Source organism: Ips typographus, linkage group LG7 (genome assembly GCF_016097725.1).
Source record: "Ips typographus isolate SLU linkage group LG7, UJ_Ityp_2.0, whole genome shotgun sequence".
NCBI lineage: Eukaryota > Metazoa > Arthropoda > Insecta > Coleoptera > Curculionidae > Ips > Ips typographus.
The window spans coordinates 798,169-813,260 of record NC_138428.1 but is presented as its reverse complement, the minus strand read 5'-3'; the positions used below and the strand labels follow the sequence as shown (position 1 = coordinate 813,260).

The window sequence follows — 15,092 nt, the reverse complement described above, 5'->3', positions numbered from 1 at the left end:
GAAATGGCAATTTAGTGAAATTGATACAAGTGACAACTTTTCAAAAATTGGAAAAATGACATTTTGGCCAATTTTTTTTTTGCCCTATAAGGGATCAAAAGGCATAGCAAAAATTAAAATAGGTGAAATAAGTACAGGGTTGTCCAGTTTTAAATGTCAATAATTCACCAATCGATAGCCCATCAAAAAATAAGTTGACAAGCATTATGTCATTTTCCTGAAGAATGCTTCCTAAGGAAGACACAGACTTCCAAAATTCAATTTTTTGCTACAACTGTCAAACCGTTGGACCAATTTTGATCAAATTTGGAACAAGTACACCGAAAATAGTCAATAACAGGATTTTTTGACTAATGTTTACTGGCATTCAATTTTTTAGACTATAAACTGCTCATTCAATTCAAACTTTATTTTTTTTTATTCAATTGAACACTGGTAACAGTCCGAATTATCGGACTAATTTTAATCTAAAAATTAGAGTTTAAGACTAATATCGTAGCATTTAATGCAAAATACTTTCATCAATAACGAGTCTGAAACTTAACTTTTACTATAAAAAATAGTTTCAAATTCGATTTTTCAGTCTTAAAGCACAGTGAAGCGTCTAGAAGTCAATTTAATAAAAATATAGTTTCTTAAGTTTGCTATGTCAAAAACTTGGTGAAGGTAAACCTCCATTTTCCAAGCTGAAAGCAGTGTTAAAGCCCTAAAAATAGTTCAGAGTTCTAAGAAAATGCAAAGCAAAGTAAAAAAACCTGAAAAGTTAGTCTTCAAGACAATTTTCATGAATCTAATGTCAATATTCTGTATTTAAGAACTAAAATATTGAAATGTATTTAAAATTATGAAAACTTACTTCAAATGCAAAATTTAAGCTTTTGATATGACTTTTCATTGGTTCAGAGTCACTTTTGGTATCCAAGTCAATTTTCAGGTTGAAATGTGTGAATTTGTTGTCAAAAATTCTAGATAAAGTAGTTTTCATGGCTACAAGTCAATTTTCACTACTAAAGTTTTTAACTTGTCTGAAAACTATAACGACTGACTACAAAGACAGTTTTTAAGCCTCTCAAGTCAATTTTCACAGTTTCAAAGTAAATTTACTGGTTTCTAAGTCAATTTTCAAAACTAAAGTCTTTCAATTTGTCTGGAAATTATGAAAACTGGCTACAAAGACATTTTTTAAGCTTCTTGTCAATTTTCACCGTTTTCAAGACAATTTTTAAGTTGAGTTGGGTTAGTTTTGGGTCTTTAAACGTAATAACTCAATTATTTTGTAAACGAAGTTTCAAATGATAATTTTATAAGAGATTATTATTATATTTTATAAAGTTATTTTGTCAAATTGAACAAGTAAAATAAAAAAAAACTGAAATTTTTGAAAAATATCCATTGACGTAGAGAATAAGGCAGAAAAATGAAAACCATCTTTCTGTATTCACACCACTGGAGACAGTTTTGACAAACGTCACTAACATCACATAATGGATATTAATTTCATATGTAATTGTTCTAAATTTGATTAAAATTGCTCCAGCAGTCTGACAGTTATGACAAGAAACTGATTTTTTAAACTGAACATTTATGGACTGCATTTTCCTTGGAAAGCATTTTTCAGGAAAATGACATAATGTATGTGAACTTATTTTTTGATGGGCTATCGAATGGTGAATTATTGACATTTAAAACTGGACCACCCTGTATAATTGGCATTTTGAACCTACTACCAGGGTTTGCCAAACTTCTAACAAAATATAATCTGGACCAAATGGACTCATTCCACATAACGTAAAACTGCGTTTCAATGCATATAAATCGGAAAACTTAGTCTGAAATGTTGGAGTTTGTAGTTAATTTACAAGACAGGATGTTTTTTGGTAATTTACAGGACTTTGAACATGACGTAGACGACTTTCAGCAGTTTAATTGGCTGATTGTTGACAGCATCTTCCAATCAGCTGATTTATAACGTCAAGTCTGGACTATGTCAACGAATTTACATAAAACGCGCTGGTTAATTGTTAAATTTATAGTAAACCGTGGTCAACAAGGGAATCGAAAAAAGGGAAAAGATCGTGAGCACGAAAGTCGATTTTTCGTTCGAACATCGGTGCAGATTTGGAAAACGATTCGCCGATAAGCATCTCTACACCTGTAAACGGGCATGCAAAGCAGGTTGTCACGACAACGTAATTGTCAATACAGCAATAAACGGGTGATTTGCACTTCTCCGGCTTTTATGCGAAGGAAATTGTTTTCACCGCGAAAATATTAACGTGTATCGATGACTCAACGCTATTCGAGGTAAACTGACTGAAATTGCCTGAAATCGTTGATTCGTATAGACTGGGAGATTGTTGCATCAAACTGGGTTTGCCTACAGTGATTGTTCTCCCGCTCTAGAAACTCACGTCAATTAATCGGACATTAAAATTCATTGTCCTCCCACAAACCGCTTTGATTTATCAATTTTGATCGCAGTTTCAATACGTTCCTTGACTGTATTAATTGCCATTTTTAAATGTCAAGGCAACTTGCCCAGCTCTATATAAACTACATTACGGTTTAGTTCGTTACCATTAATTATTAAAGATGTGCCGCAGTTCCACGCCACTGTGTTTCACTTGATTATCACATTCACTTCAGTGAAGGAGAAGGAGTTCGGTCGTATTGGTAGTTTACATAACAACAGACAAACGAATAAGAACGTTATCGGATCGGATCGTCCCATTAGCGTCACCGTAAAAATCATTACGAGGAATTAACATTTTTTTTTCCTTAAAGACAACCCACCGATAGGGATCTACGGCATGGTGTCCCAAAAAAGGAGATTGCCTAGCCGAGTTCTCACACTCAGATACTGTATCTGGCTAAAAATTTACTGAACCGAAGCCAAATTTCAAACAACTCCTATAAGGAGTTGGCATTTGCTTATCGATATTTTATTGATCTCTCCACGGAGATTTATCTTTGTGTATCGATTCAATGCTTCCAGCTTGAACGATGCCCGGTGGTGAAATGTTTATATTCCACTGTGAGTTGAATTTATAATCGATCTGTTGCCTCGATACTCGGAGGACGAATTTACTGCTTTGAATGTCTCCTTGATTTGCTGCGATTCCAACTCTATTATCTCCACTTGATCCTGTTTCAACACACATACGATGTGTATCAAACTCTTAGACATTTTCAAACTCTCACGTGATCCACTAAGTTGATAACTAGACTCCGGATTAAAAAGCACTAAAGTCGTGAAAAAAAGCGCTTAAAAAGCAAAATTATTTTCTTCAAAAAAGCATAAAAATCTGTAAAAATGCACAAAACTCTTTCAGAGATGCAAAAGTTTTACTTCTACACATTTTTTGAAGATTTCAAATTGCTTTAGAAGTATACGGAAGATTTTAGACTGTTTTGAAACAAAAGGTTTTTGAACTACTAGCATTTGGAAGGTTTTTGTACTGTTTAGCACACAACAGCATATTGTGGGTTCTGGAATGCTTTAGAGGCATTTGGAATCTCTTACACGGTTCACAAAATTTTTTGGAAGCTTCTAAACTGTTTTAATATCTTCTGGGAGCTTCTAGACTAGTTGAAAAGCGTTTGGAATCTTTTAGACTGTTCTAAATGATTTTGAAAGCTTCTAGACTGTTTTGAAACGCTTCCTACTGCTTTAGAAGCATTTTGGAGTTTCTGTAGTGTTTTAAAATCATTTTAGACTACTTTAGGAGCATTGAAGGTTCTGGACTGCTTTTAAAACATGTGAATTTGAGCTTTTGGAAGCGTTTAAACTGCTCTAGAAGCATACGGTAGCTTTTAGACTGCCTTGAAATTTTGTGAGAGCTTCTAGACTAGTTGAAGATTATTTGGAAGCCTTTAGCGTGTTTTAAAAGCTTTTGGAAGCTTCTAGACTGTTTTGAAAGACTTCCTTCTGCTTTAGAAGCATTTTGGAGTTTCTGTAGTGTTTTGAAATCTTTCTAGACTACTTTAGGAGCATTTAAGGTTCTGGACTGCTTTTAAAACATGTGAATTTGAAGTTTTGGAAGCTTTTAAACTGCTCTAGAAGCATACGGTAGCTTTTAGACTGCCTTGAAATTTTGTGAGAGCTTCTAGACTAGTTGAAGATTATTTGGAAGCCTTTAGCGTGTTTTAAAAGCTTTTGGAAGCTTCTAGACTGTTTTGAAAGACTTCCTTCTGCTTTAGAAGCATTTTGGAGTTTCTGTAGTGTTTTGAAATCTTTCTAGACTACTTTAGGAGCATTTAAGGTTCTGGACTGCTTTTAAAACATGTGAATTTGAAGTTTTGGAAGCTTTTAAACTGCTCTAGAAGCATACGGTAGCTTTTAGACTGCCTTGAAATTTTGTGAGAGCTTCTAGACTAGTTAAAGATTATTTGGAAGGCTTTAGACATATTTTGCAGTTTCTGTAGTGTTTTAAAACCTTTTTAGACTACTTTAGAAGCATTTGAAAGGTATTTGGGCAGTTTAAAGAGCCTTGAAGGTTTTGGACTGCCTTTAAGACATTTTAAACCTTGTATTAGACGGTTTCAGAAACTTTTGGAACTGCTTTAGAAGCCTACGGAAGCTTTTGAGAGTTTTTAGATAAATTGAAAAGCATTTGGAAGCTTTTAGACTGTTCTAGGCTGCTTTGTAAGCGTTGCAATGCATTTAAAGAGGTTTTATAGAGTTTTGGAATGTTTTTACATTTTTTTAGACTACTTCAGGAGTATTTGGAATTTTTTTGGTCAGTTATATAAAGGGGTTAGGTTAGGTTAGGTTAGGTTAAATTTGTAAATTGATACTTCATTAGTAACATGTTTTTGTCGTTTCAAATATCTCAATATAGCAATTTTTGTCAAAGCAGTTATTAGTTGAGTTTATTTTTAAAAAATTGAAAAGCTTGTTTTGTAAAAAACTAGTTAAACCATACAAAAATAGCAGTAAATAAGCACAAAAAACTAAAATAAGCACAAAACGAAGAAAAAAGCAAAAAAAGCATCAACAAAATCTGTCAAAATGACGCGTTTTTACATAAATCGTTCACATTAGATGTCAAAGGTTGGTTGCGTTTATTATTTACAAAAAGCAAAATTTCTAGAAATCCGGACTCTATTGATAACTAAAGTTTCTAGTAATGAACACTGAAATGCTTCATTTAAGAAAACCGTAGCAAATTACTGCAAAGAAGGTTGTTTTATAGTTTGTCATCAATGTTTTTTGGCAAAAGTTTTCTTAATACTTGTTATTCTATAAGTGACTTGGTTGTCAATATTCTAGATTACAGGGACAGAATAGGAATTCAAAAAGAAACTAAATTTTCAAAACAAGAGGTTCTAGTGGTAGCAGAGCTATGAAATGGACAGAACTGAATCTTATTGGGATTGTTAATAGTGCTGGACTGATGTCAATCAATCTGAACGTCCCGGAACGTGATAGAAGAGTTGAGAGTGAAAAAAATCGCATAACAAATCAAGTCGACGGACGCAGGGTCGTATCGATAGCGCATTATTTATTAAAATGTAAAATCGTTCGTGTTTGTAGTAATTTATCTTGTCTTAACCGGTATCTCACACCGCGGCCCGAACCACATCTCATTTATCACTGGAAACCAATCAGCCAGGTATCGAGAGCCGTCAGTTTCGATGTTGGCAACATCGATCAAGTGCCGCGGGGTGCCGAACGGACCGTGATTCTCGCATTAGAAATTGTTTCACTCGTTCGGTACGTACGCACGAACCAATTTGGTACCGCACAGTTCACACAAGTCTCACATTCGTAAACGTATCACTTTGGGTTACACTTTTACTATCCAGCAAACCAGCCTGACACAACTTTTGACATCCCCAACTTTATCACCATTGAAACATTTTGAGAATCTTCTGAAAGTTGACTATCACGTGACCAACATGTCAATCATAAGGGAATATCACAGATGTCACGTGTCAGCACTGTCATTTCTCCTGGGACTGTATGTCTTGATTCGTAGAATTTGTCTTTGTCATGGTTAACTTTTGAGAAACGAACTGTACAGGGTGCTGCATTTTCGATGGTTTTACGGGGTACAGAGAAAACGGTAATAAATAGAAAAAAAGTAGCATACGTGTTCTGATCTCTTTTTCTGAGCTGAGATGATTGGCGAAGAGTGCCCTACGGGGGGTTTTTGAAAATTGGCCATTTTGGAACCTCCTCTGTATTTCATTTGCTATTAAAGTTATGAAAAAAGGAAGAACGGTTTCCGGTAGAAATTTTCATGTAGAATCCAATGGCGTAGTCAGTTTTTTCTATTACGTTTAGTTTCTGACATATGACACTGAGTTATATTTTTTTAAATGGAACACACTATACATTTGTAGTTCATTAAATTCTGTTGATTTTTACTTTTTCACCGGTGTATTAAAACATAAGTTTGTAAACGTTAATCTTGGTAATTAGAAAAAAAGCGTTTCCTTAACAAAAAAGTGCTAAATAATATGTATAAAAATACCCACAATCGAAACAAAATTTGGCTATGTTCATATTAACATGTTATATGTCGTTAACAGTTTTTTCAACTTCCACCTTAAAAATAGTAGAAAATAGAAATAGTCACTTTTCTTATTAAAGTGACGGTAGAACTGTTTGTAACTTAGATTTTTAATAAGATTTATTTAAAATATTTAATTTTCTGATGTGTTAGTTTATATGATTTCCGATTTTGTTTGGTATTTTAGATATTGGCCTTTTTTTAGCTTAGCAAAAGTCTTTTTTTAAAATAACAGGATTAACCTCTACAAACTTATATGTTGTAATACACCGTTGAAAAGGTAAAAATCAACAGAATAAAATGACGTAAAAATATATAGGATGTTCCATTTAAAAAAATGTTACTTACTGTTATATATCAGTTGAGTTTTGTATTTGTTAGGTCGTGACTTTATTTAAATTTTAGATATTTAAGTGTTTAGTTTTAGCTTTTAATTGATTTTACACTGTACTTTTTTACATTTTTGCTTGTTTACATATTTACTTATCTCTGTATTCCTTATAGCAAATTTGCTAAATAAACGTATTATTATTATCAGAAACTAAACAGAATAGAAAAAAACTGACTACGCCATTGGATTCTACATGAAAACTTCTACCGGGAACCGTTCTTCCTTTTCTGATAACTTTAAGAGCAACTGAAATACTGAAGAGGTTCAAAAATTATCAATTTTCGAAAACCCCCCGTATCTTTGAAACAAAAGAAGTTTGCGCCGCCCACTTTTCGCCAGTCATCTCAGCTCAGAAAAAGAGATCAGAACACGTATGCTACTTTTTTTCTATTTATTACCATTTTCTCTGTACCCCGTAAAATAATCGAAAATGCAGCACCCTGTACACAACAACATTTTGGATGCTATGAGAAGTGTAATTCAGAAAGTTTCAATTTAGTGTAATTTTTAACCTAAATTGTGTTATTTTTTCATAATATTCAATGTATTATAAAGTATATCAATTTATTAAAATACCTTGGAGTTTCAGCTTCAGTAAATTTATCCACAGTCCACAGATAATGTATTTTATAGAATTGCCTTTGAATGTCGTGTCTTTGAATTTCATTTGATGGTTTCCGAATTACAGCTTCCTATTCTGAATTATCTGAATTGGAAAGAAACATCGAATCCACCCAATTTAGAGACGAGGTTTAGGCACCAGAGAAGCATTAGTTGCGACAAAAACTGATTCAGAACTGCAATGATCAGAGAAAGGACATAATGCTGTGTTTCATCGATTATGAGAAATCCAAACTGATTCAAATCCTAAATAGATAGGACATAGACCAAAAAGACTACTGGAACCAAATGGCTGAAGTCAGGGATGGTAATGATCTCACAGAAGCAAGACCAATTTGTAGAGGGTCAGACAAGGGTGTGTTCTCTCCCCACTTCTCTTCAATTTATATTCTGAAGCCCTAAAAGAACGCAACGTGGGCGTTAAGGTGAATGGTGTATGGGTCAATAATATTCGTTATGCAGACGACACAGATCTAATTGCAGATAACCTGGAGGATTTGAGGGGATATGCTTGGGACTGTCGAGGAATGCAGTAAGAATATGGGCCTCAACATCAACACCAAGAAGACTAAATTCATGATAATTACTCGAAAGCCACAATAATTTCAAAACATCAATATCTAGGAACGGGGCTGTGTGAAAACTGGGAATCAGATGCCGGATTGAAAATGTGTTCATGAAATTCAAAAAAGCTCACCAATACTGATTTCGATCTTGGCTTGAGAATTAGATCTGTCAAATGCTATGTCTGGACAGTGTTGCTTTCTTTATGGCATGATGAGAGTCTATAGGCGTGTACTGAGGATTCCATGGACTGCAAGAAGAGAATCTCTCTTGAGTCTTGAGAATAATCAATAATAACCGCGAACTGTTAGAGACACAACGAGAGGTACAAATTCCTGCAATTGATAATTGAGGGGAAGATTGAGGAAAAGAGAGGAATCGGCAGGAAAAAGATGTCCTGGCTCCGCAACGTTAGGCAGTGGACAGGACTGAGGACAATGCAAGAACTAATGCATACCATACGTAATAAGGGAGAGTGGACAAATGTGACTGCAATTATCCATTAAAGGACACGCTGCTGAAGAAGATTCTGAATCACACTCAATGGTGTCTGAATTGCAGTTCCTTATTCTGAATTAAGCTTGACCTATTCTGAAGTACATTTGAAAATGGTGTAGTTGACTGGACTGGATAACGGTGAATCGTTGGTTTGTTTCACTCTGTATATACTGCGAGTGAAAGTAGTAATGGTGGACTTGAAAAACCAAAAAAAAAACAGATAAAGAATGGAGTGTTTTAAGGAAGTGCTGGGTGAGATTTATGGAATATGCGCGAACCTGAAAATTCAATCCCGTAAAGGAGATTTTTCAGTTGGAGCGCCCATAAATACGGCCGCTAATTTTCTCCTTAATTAGCTATAAAAGGTCCTCTGTGATGTTCTCTATGTACCGTACGTGTCACATAGTAGCCAATAAAATTTTATATCGCATAATGAGAATGGGGAAAGCCGGCGGACACTAGATCAAAGAGGCCGATTCGGATCTAGCGCGCTAACTCGGGATTTTAGAGCTACGGTGCGATTCGTCGTGTGTGACGTGGTGGGGCCCCCATTGTCTCGGGTTGACAGGGCTCCGTCAGTATCATTAACGCTCCGGTCTGTAATTAAACAATGACCGCTTGATTTAGTTGCGCGAGCAATTAAACCCAAACTGATCGATTGACGGTCTTGTCGAACAATGGCCGTACTATTTTCTAGTGTCGGCTTTTGTCTGACCGAATGAAAAGTTTTCCCTCGTGTCCGGCACATTAGCCGGCCCCGAAAGAACACGCGACTTATCATTTAGATGAATTAGACGAGCCCGGCCTAACACGGAATACATTTTTAACGGACTTGTCAGAATCGCTTTTCTGTATCAATCATGGTCAACACGAAGGTCGATGACTACAACTTCAGACCCATTAACACTCTTAAAGTGACAAGATTCCGATTTCCACCTTGATATTTCTATGTATCGCCTCGTCCGACTAATTGGACAATTTGTTTGATTAATCCACTCGATTTCGGTCAACATCGATGTGGAATGTTGCCGTCACTCAGTTTCATATATACAGGGTATCCCAGAAATAATACACACACAATGTGATAATCCTACTCACTTTTACATGAAAATCTCTCAGAAACTTTGTATTTACTTTTGTTTGCTTATTATATTTTACGAAATAGCACAGGCACTAGTGCTGTTTTCCTAGTTGCCAATACTTAAAAAAAGTTAGGTTAAGTCAGTGATTTTTGTTATTATTTTGTATATATAAGAACGATTTCCTAACCTAAAACCCACTCTAAGTCTAGTAATTTAGTAGTAACTGGGAATTGAATTGAAAGTTCAAGAAATCCATGTTCTCAAAGTGGAAGCAAAAACGTAAAATGAGAGGAAAGAACACACAGGCACCTCCACAAATATTTTTATTTATTTAAATAATTATATTTTTATATTAACTATTTATATAATTTGTGGAGAAGGTTGTGTGTTATTTCCTCTCATTTTAAAAAGAGAATTAGTATAATGTCGGAACAAAAAAATGATATTTTCTTAATGTAATTTCGTGAAGACTACGACACTGACCACTGATCTCTCATTTGATCAAATCTCTAACCGTTTTCCAGATCCTCACAGTACCCTTCCTTATCTCTATTTAAAATTACTTCAAGAAAATGTCTTATATTAAAAAATCACTCTGTAGAAATGTTAGAAATAGCTTGCAAGCTCAACGTTGGACGCTAGAGGGCGTTAAAGTTCTTTCACCATAAAATCACATATTTTGTGACACTCGTTGCTTTGTCCCTAAATTACTCCCTTACTTGACAAGATAAGTCAAAATGTCACAGAAAACAAAAGATTTCAAACTTTCTAAAAATGTCCCCACATGAGCTGACTGATAATACCGTTTAGCCGCTAGAGGCCATCAAATTTCCTTTACCATAATATCACATATTATATTGTAAATATTTTTTAGTCAGATTTCATGTATCAGTTAATCCGGCCGAGTTCCTGGCAACGAAATTTTACACAATTAACACAGACAGTTAAATTTTAGATCTAACTCTGTTAGTTTCTGAGATATCAAAAAACCGACTACACCAGAGTCTTTTCCGGAAAATTTTAACATAAAATGACACCGAGACGTCAACTGTAACTTGACAAATAAAAAAGTTGTATTTTTTGGCGGTTCCAGGCCGCCATTTTGAATTTTCTGTCAAAATATTGACTTGCACCTCATTTTAAAGGAAATTTCACGTAGTTTCTAGAAATGACAGACAAAATGGCGTTTCAGGCCGCCATTTTGAATTTTCTGTCAAAATATTGACTTGCACCTCATTTTAAAGGAAATTTCACGTAGTTTCTAGAAATGACAGACAAAATGGCGTTTCAGGCCGCCATTTTGAATTTTCTGTCAAAATATTGACTTGCACCTCATTTTAAAGGAAATTTTACGTAGTTTCTAGAAATGACAGACAAAATGGCGTTTCAGGCCGCCATTTTGAATTTTCTGTCAAAATATTGACTTGCACCTCATTTTAAAGGAAATTTCACGTAGTTTCTAGAAATGACAGAGAAAATGGCGTCGCAGGCCGCCATTTTGAATTTTCTGTCAAAATATTGACTTGCAACTCATTTTAAAGGAAATTTCACGTAGTTTTAAGAAATGACAGACCAAATGGCATTCCAGACCGCCATTTTGAATTTTTTGTTAAATTATTGACTTGCACCTCATTTTAAAGGAAATTTGACGTAGTTTCAAGAAATGACAGACAAAATGGCTATCCAGGTCGACAGTTTGAATTTTCTGTCAAAATATTGACTTGCACCTCATTTTAAAGGAGATTTCACGTAGTTTTAATAAATGACAGACAAAATGGCGTCGCAGGCCGCCAAGGTAAACTCTTTTAAATTCACCAGGCCATCTAAGGACAGAATTTTGAAAGTTCAAGAGATTTTTAAACCCTCGTTTCTTCAAATTCAATTTTTTTTAACTCCCCTATTAACCTGGTGAATGACATTTTTTGGAATCATGGCAACGTCACTTGTTTGTACATTACTAGACAGGTGACAGGTGTCCTCAAGTCAATGACATTAGACAGGTTTCTGTTACCTACTCACTTTGACATGATGACATCGTAGAAACCACGTTGCCAACTCATTCGATAGATCTGATAGAAGTGCTCTAAATATGACCAAATTTTGCATAATTTTGAAACACTCTCTGTTATGCTCGTGTTGGAAATGTGAAATCGGAGCAACACATTAAAGGCTCGAAATATCACAGTGGAGCAATTAAAAAGGCAAAGAAGGAACTCTTAATCGCCGCTACGGTTAACCTCGGATTAATTAATCACTCGCCCGTCAACAATGATGCATTTTTTCCGAATGGCGAGCGCAGTTTAAATCGCAATTAAAATTAAGTGAACGGGTAATTGAATCGAAAAGTGAACGTAACTTGCGTGAATTACTATCGAAGAAGAAGAGCTCCGGCGATTTTTGCTGATGTACACGTAATAGCGCTTAATGATGTTGGATTTTTCCTAAATCAACCGAAAGGTAATATAATAATTAATTCCCCTAGAAATTTTTGATAAGATAATATAGTAGTTATCTAACTATGCAGATTCCAGTGATGTTTTTCGGTTAAGTGTTACTGGTAAATATCAAATAGCGTGACCATTTTAACCAACCCACAAAACTTTTCCTAAATCCCCTGGATTATATTTAATTTCCCAACAATGCCACTTTTGATAAGATAACTGTTATCTAACTAAGCAATCTTCAAAACACACTCCAGTAATTAAATGATAATTATTAGAAACATCAGTTAGGTGCCAGTTAGTGATGTGTTACCAACATTGAAAATGACCTAAACACAATGACAATCAAGGTAACAAACCCCCTCTAATAGACCAGAAAGTGTATCAGAAATGATGTGTGGTAGGATTCGGTTTTTCTGGTTACAGGTGGAGCCTCAAACGACTACGGCCGAGCCACCGTTGAAACACTCCTCAAAGAGGGCGCTAGAGTTATTATCTGTGATCTACCTGACGAAGATTTGCACATCTACGGAGACGACAAAGCTATTTTCCTACCAATTGATGTACTAGCAAAACTTTGGTGTAAAGCCTGGTTTATAAAACAAAATTTAAATTTAGATTTAAATTTAGCTGTCACTCTAAAAAAATATGGCGTTCATAAAAGAAATATTTCAAGTCTTAAATCAATGACTGCTAAAGGCCAAAGTTGTCATTTGCGCTCATTTAACATCCTAGGTCTACTCTCAAAAATATTAAGTGACATTCTGGATTCCCACATACCCAGTGTTGTGATTTTGGAATACACAAACACAAAAATAGAAATTGGAAAAACCAAATATTACTAGGCTTCAGTTTATCCGTTTAACCCTAACCTTTAGCTGCTAGGAAAAACCATAACCAAATATTCAAATTCAAAACACAAATCAGCTGATTGTGTCATTGGGGACGTTTGCGCAGTAGCAAGATGATTTAACTTTAGCGTTAACTTTAAGAGAATTTAGAATTTTCAGTAAATCCAAAGTCAGGAGATACAGTTAAATGTTAAATTTCATTTATGAACGTCTTGATTTAAAACCACTATTCTTATTCTTAAAGTTAATAGTATTTAATTAATTTTAATTACTATTTAGTTTAATGCTAAATTTAAATTTTGTTTTATAAACCAGGCTTAAGTGAGTGACTTTAGTTAATTTAAGGTTTTAGGCCAGCCAAGAGAAAGACACTCTCACCCTGATAGCAGTTATACAAGAAAAATATGGCAAACTTGATGGGGTGGTAAACTGCATCGACCGGTATAAAACCACCCCCATTTACAATCCCCACAACCCTTTACAGCTGAAAGACTACGCTGATGTAATTTATGTAAGTTTTGCTTACTTACACCACGGCCTGTAATTTAAAGCAACAAACCCAATAGGAGAACGTCCTACTCCCTTTCAACGTAATTAGATATGCTGTGCCCTTATTGGCTAGGAACATCCCCAAAAAGGGCAGCGGCCGGGGTGTAATCATAAACATGACCAGTCACAAAGCGTTCCAAGGGGATGGAGGAGAATGCGCCTACGCTGCCAGTAAAGCGGCCGTAATCCGGATGACTGAAGCTTTAAACGCTGATCTGGCCGGCATACAAGTTAGGTGTTTCAGTATTATGACCGGAAGTACCGGTGAGTATTACAGAGTTGCCAGATATACTAAAATAGTAAATAGGTGTTGCAGATGAGGCTGGGAACGGTTTTAGTGGGATTAGAAGTTGTTTCGACCACGTCACTTCTGAGCACGGTGAAGAACCGCTGAAGTTTGCTGAGTTGGTTAAGAAGGCGATCGAGGCGCCCTCTACCAAGTCGGTTCTAATTAGAATGGACAGCTGTTGACACTCAAATTTTATACATTTAACAATAAACTATTTTGATAAAGAATATAATTTACGTAATTTGCAATATCTCGGAAAAGAGTTTTGTAGTAATTTTTATGCTTTTTCCAATGATATCTAACGTATTTGACTGGAAAAGCACTGCAATTCACTGTAGGTGTGCTAAACTAGATTGAACATTACTGAAAAGTGGTCAAACATCTGTTTAACAACTTATGTCATTCAACAAAGTAACGTTTAACGCGTTAAGAACAGATGAATTACGGTTACTAACTGTCGCAAAGCCCATATGATTAATGAGTCTGGTGTTCGTACATTTTTCTTGTTGTTGTTAAGACAGTACCACTAAGTGGTAATTGATTTGGTAAAGTGGCACTCGAAGGCGTGTGAATTTTTCTATATAAACCTTTCACCTGGAGCGAGAACGCGACGACGATGCCTTGCTCGTGATACACTTATTATTTAAATGCGAAACCGAAGCGATACTTTTAAATTGAAATGGCACGATTCTTGCCTTGGAAACGGCAAGAAAATTAACATTCTCGCAAGTGGTACCAGAGAGGGTACCACCACACGATCAGATGCTCGAAAATTGATTCTTCTTTGTGATTGCCACTGTTCGAGCTATCGTACCAACAGCCACAAGTCTGATCTAGAAGCTTTTGACCACTTAAAACAGTTTTAAGATACCTGTAGAAGCCTCTGGCACTTTTTAGAAGGTTCTCAAAAGCATTTAGAAGTCTATGGAACTTTCAAAATGGCCCTAAAGGGTCCGGCAATTTAAAACAGTTCTGGAAAATGTTAAGACAGTTGTAAAGCGCTCTAAAGCATTTAGAGGCCTGTTGAAATTTCAAAATGATCCTAGAGGCCTCTGACAATTTAAAACAATTCTTGGAAGGTTTTAAGAGATTTGTAGAAGCCTCTGGAAATTTTTAGAAGGTTTGCAGAATTATGTAGAGAGCTCTGGCACTTCCAAAATGGTTCTAGAGGCATCTGACCACTTAAAACAATTCTTGAAAAGTTTAAAATACATATAGAAGCCTCTCTCGTTTTCTAGAAGGTTTTCAATAGCATTTAGAGGTCTGTAAAATTTTCGAAATAACCCTA

General features: G+C 35.3%; 1 protein-coding gene across 2 annotated transcripts; it reads left to right on the top strand.

The window, feature by feature from the left end:
• Positions 1-12,357: 12,357 nt before the first annotated feature.
• LOC145731546 (3-hydroxyacyl-CoA dehydrogenase type-2-like) lies at positions 12,358-14,036 on the top strand. 2 transcript variants are annotated; one of them, XM_081983375.1, is made up of 5 exons: positions 12,358-12,465; positions 12,520-12,678; positions 13,319-13,477; positions 13,533-13,779; positions 13,832-14,036. In XM_081983375.1, the coding sequence occupies exons 1-5, from the start codon at positions 12,454-12,456 to the stop codon at positions 13,984-13,986; spliced, it is 732 nt and encodes a 243-aa protein (XP_081839501.1). In that variant the 5' UTR covers positions 12,358-12,453; the 3' UTR covers positions 13,987-14,036. The 2 variants fall into 2 exon arrangements, with proteins under 2 accessions (XP_081839501.1, XP_081839500.1); XM_081983374.1 differs by having other exon boundaries at positions 13,823-14,036.
• The last annotated feature ends 1,056 nt before the right edge of the window (positions 14,037-15,092 follow it).

What these genes read in the sequence shown, in the direction of transcription:
- LOC145731546 (XM_081983374.1), top strand. An exon ending in CTATTTTCCTACCAATTGAT is followed by an intron (nt 12,679 to 13,318) that starts GTACTAGCAAAA and finishes TTAAGGTTTTAG; the next exon opens with GCCAGCCAAGAGAAAGACAC. An exon ending in ACTACGCTGATGTAATTTAT is followed by an intron (nt 13,478 to 13,532) that starts GTAAGTTTTGCT and finishes CAAACCCAATAG; the next exon opens with GAGAACGTCCTACTCCCTTT.